This window comes from Platalea leucorodia (genome assembly GCF_965183815.1).
Source record: "Platalea leucorodia genome assembly, chromosome: 1".
NCBI classification, from domain to species: Eukaryota; Metazoa; Chordata; class Aves; order Pelecaniformes; family Threskiornithidae; genus Platalea; species Platalea leucorodia.
Window position 1 is genome coordinate 61,603,844 of NC_138823.1, and position 3,399 is coordinate 61,607,242.

Genomic DNA, 3,399 nt, shown 5'->3' on the forward strand with positions numbered 1-3,399 from the left:
AGGTAAAAGAAATTCAGGAACTTCTGGAGATGAAAAATAAAACAACACTAACTAAATTGAGTTGTGATCATCAAAATACACAAAGGTAAGATGTTGGTTGAAAATAAGGTATGTGCATTGCTTAGTTTGATTACTTGAGGAGCATTCTGAAAAAGAATTACTATTTCATAATGTCAAAACATGTCTCTAAAACAAAGCTTGTGCAGAACAGCCCTGTCTGCGTCTCAGACCTGGACAATTAGAAATCAGTGACTTTGAATTTCTGTAGCGTACAGAAACAGAAAGAAATATCTTTTCATTTTTAAAAGTGGCAGGGGGAAATGACATGTCTGACAAGACCAGGGAACCAAAGTGAAGACTGGAAGGTGCAAAAGAGATTAAGTAAGCTGTGGTAGCTACAGAGTCCTGATGAAGGTCAAAGCAAAAAAGCTGTGAGACAAATGATTTCTCTGTCTTGCTGAATATTAAATCTCAGGGAAGCAAGAACTGAAGTAAGAACCTTATTTCTTATTTTTTATTCCTCTAAAGATTTGTTTACTCTTCAACCTTATTGTACTGATAAACATGATGTGATAAATTATTCAGAGACTCTTAACTGTGGGCATTTCCTTTATTTTATGGTTTTCTATGCCAACAATTAAGTAGTAATCCAGGCATCTCCCACTTTCAGTGATGCTCTGAAAGGTGTGTAAGAAAAATAAAAAAAAACCAAACCAAAACAAAACAAAAAAAAAACAATCAGTAAATGTACATACTTGATGTTACAAGTTGGGCAGTGTGAAACAGTAACATTCTTATTTGACTAAATAAGAAATAATTTAATGTCATTTATGTGCATTTACTGTTGAATAATGGCAGTCTGAGTAACTAGGACCAGATTTGGTGTATAGTTATACTTGGTAATTTCTCTTGGGAAAGACTAAGGGAGAGAGGTTCTGTACTTGAGGTCTGCTTTTAAATGTAATAATATGATTTTTCTATATTCCTGTGATGGCTCAGCAACAACAAATTGCAATTTACGTATATAGCTTGCCTTTATAAAATATCTTACATAATAAATACCTGTTTTGGATTTTTTTTTACTGGTATTTATTTTATCATATCCTATCATATCACACCATATCATGCCATGTCGTATCAGCATTGTCATGATTTCCTTATAATGTAAGTAATTTGAGGTTGGAGATGTGGCCAGAGAGAGGCTTATTTGTTAAGGCATGTTACTGTATTTCAAATACGTTTTAGTTATATGGATGTGTTGGGGTTTTTGTTTGTTTGTTTTTTAAAATGTTACTTACATAGACTATTAGACATGTGTGATCAGTTCTGTCTGTTAGTATCACACCTCTAAGTGACACAACTTCACATCTTTTTATCAAAGTCAAAAGGTCATGACAGAGCCCAGTCATCTGGTTCCTTATCATAAAAGTGAATGTCCCTGCAGTGTTTCCCTTTTCATAGCTGATGATTTTAGGATAAGATTGTTTTCAAAACTATTGTTTATCAGTTTAAAAGAGAAAATTAAAAATTGTATTTTAGTGTCAGCTGAAACTATGTAATCCACCAGATGGTGGATTGGTAGCAGTTATCATCCAAAGACTAGGGTGGGAACTGATTTAATTGCAGCTGTTTCTATGCCTGATTCACAAGAACTGCAAATCATGGAATCACAGAACAAGTCAGGCTGGAATGGACCTCAGGAGATCTTCAGTCCAACCTCCTGCTCAAAGCAAAATCAGCTCTGAGGTCAGATCAGGTAGCTCTAGGCTTTGTCCAGTGGGGTCTCAGAAACCTCCAGGACTGCACAGCCTCTCTGGGCAGCCCGTTTGTGATGGGTTGACCCCAACTGGCAGGTAAGCTCCTACCCAGTCCTCATTCACTCCCCAACAGTGGGATGGGGGAGAGAATTGGAAGGGGAAAACTGAGAATAAACTCGTGGGTTGAGATAAAGACAGTTTAATAAGTGAAGGAAAAAAAAATTGATACAAAAGCAATCACAGAACACCAGCAGAGCGATGCCTAGCCAGTTTCCAAGCAACAGCTACTTTGGAAGAAAACACCACCCCTCTATTGCTGCAAGGCACTCTTCCCTCCCAGGTGCAGGACTTTGTCACTGATGAATTTCACAAGGTTCCTGTTGGCCCCTTCCTTCAACTTGGTGAAGGAGCTCCTTGATTGGAGCACAGCATCTACAGGCAAGGTTATTGCCTCTGCCTGCTCCAGCCTCAGTGGGAGATAGCGTGACCTTGATGGGATCATGTTCTATCCAGAGATGTGAATTGAGGCATCTGCTGTGCCAAGAGCAGTTTCTCCAGTTTGGCCTGGGAACCATGCCCTGTAGTGCGTCACCACCAAGGTTGAGCAGTCCTGTAGTCTTCAGCAGTGTTTCCAGCCAGGACTCCTTGTCAGGGCCTGCCATAGTATCCTAATCATATTGCTCACTGTCTCCAGGGCTCCTGTTCTCTGGCTGCAGACAGAGCAAACGGTACCACCATAAACGTTCTTCTGTGGCAACAAAACCCCATTGACAACATGAGTAGAATAACAGGTCAACAGTATTAGAGGAAAGAAGGAATGTGGTCAGCCCTTAACGCTGCAGTGAACTCTGTATTCACAGCAGCAAAAAGTTAGTAAGACAGAAACAGCCATCTGAGAAAAATTACTCTACAAAGAGTTCATCTCCAAATCGGTCATGGCATTGGAGATCTGGCCAGCCATATGTGGAGAAGACAGGGGTTTGTAGAGTTAGTTACCATATTTTTTAACCTTGTTGCTGCCATTAAATGAAAAACAAGGGTTAAGGAAGGAGAGAGTGGCTTTTTCAAGGATTTTAGCCTAACTCAAGTTATATCTTAGGTGGAACCTGTCTATTCCTATGTAGAGAGATCCAAATGTCACTTTTGAGCCTTTCTAATTTCTTAGACTGTCTCTATCTAATTTGGTCTAATACCATCAATAACCTGAAAAGAATGGCTTTGACTTCTGATCCAGGAGCCTTTCTTTCTGGGATGGTAGCTTGAGTTCAAATAAACTAACATGTTATATGCAGGGTTAGAACAGTGCAGAAGGATGATTTCTGTAAAATATGGGTGATGGTTAGATGAAACCACAGCTATCTAAAGATCTTTGTGCATCTTAATCTGAATGATTAGGGCTTAGCAAGTAGACACAAGAGATATGCGTAATGTGTTATGGAATGAATTCCAGAGCAAAACACAGTTGCATAACACCCTAGCTTCTCCAAACCCTGTATTTGTGAGATGATTTAGGAGATCCATTGTAGTTGTTTAGAACAATATATAGTGTTATTAATTGATGTATGGCTGATTTATACTTTTAAAGGTTATAAACGAACAATGGCAACATTTTTTCTTTAATAACAGTTTTAGTAAGATTAAA

The 3,399-nt window shown here is 38.6% G+C and overlaps 1 protein-coding gene across 1 annotated transcript in view; it reads left to right on the top strand.

Annotated features, from left to right (window-relative positions):
* Nucleotides 1-89, top strand: part of CCDC102B (coiled-coil domain containing 102B) — a gene marked incomplete at both ends in the record, with an annotated part of 37,022 nt that extends 36,933 nt beyond the window's left edge. Inside the window, one exon of the mRNA XM_082329067.1 lies at nucleotides 3-89. Within this exon, the coding sequence (XP_082185193.1) occupies nucleotides 3-89 (87 nt within the window). The remainder of the gene's footprint in view (nucleotides 1-2) is intronic.
* Nucleotides 90-3,399: the final 3,310 nt, after the last annotated feature.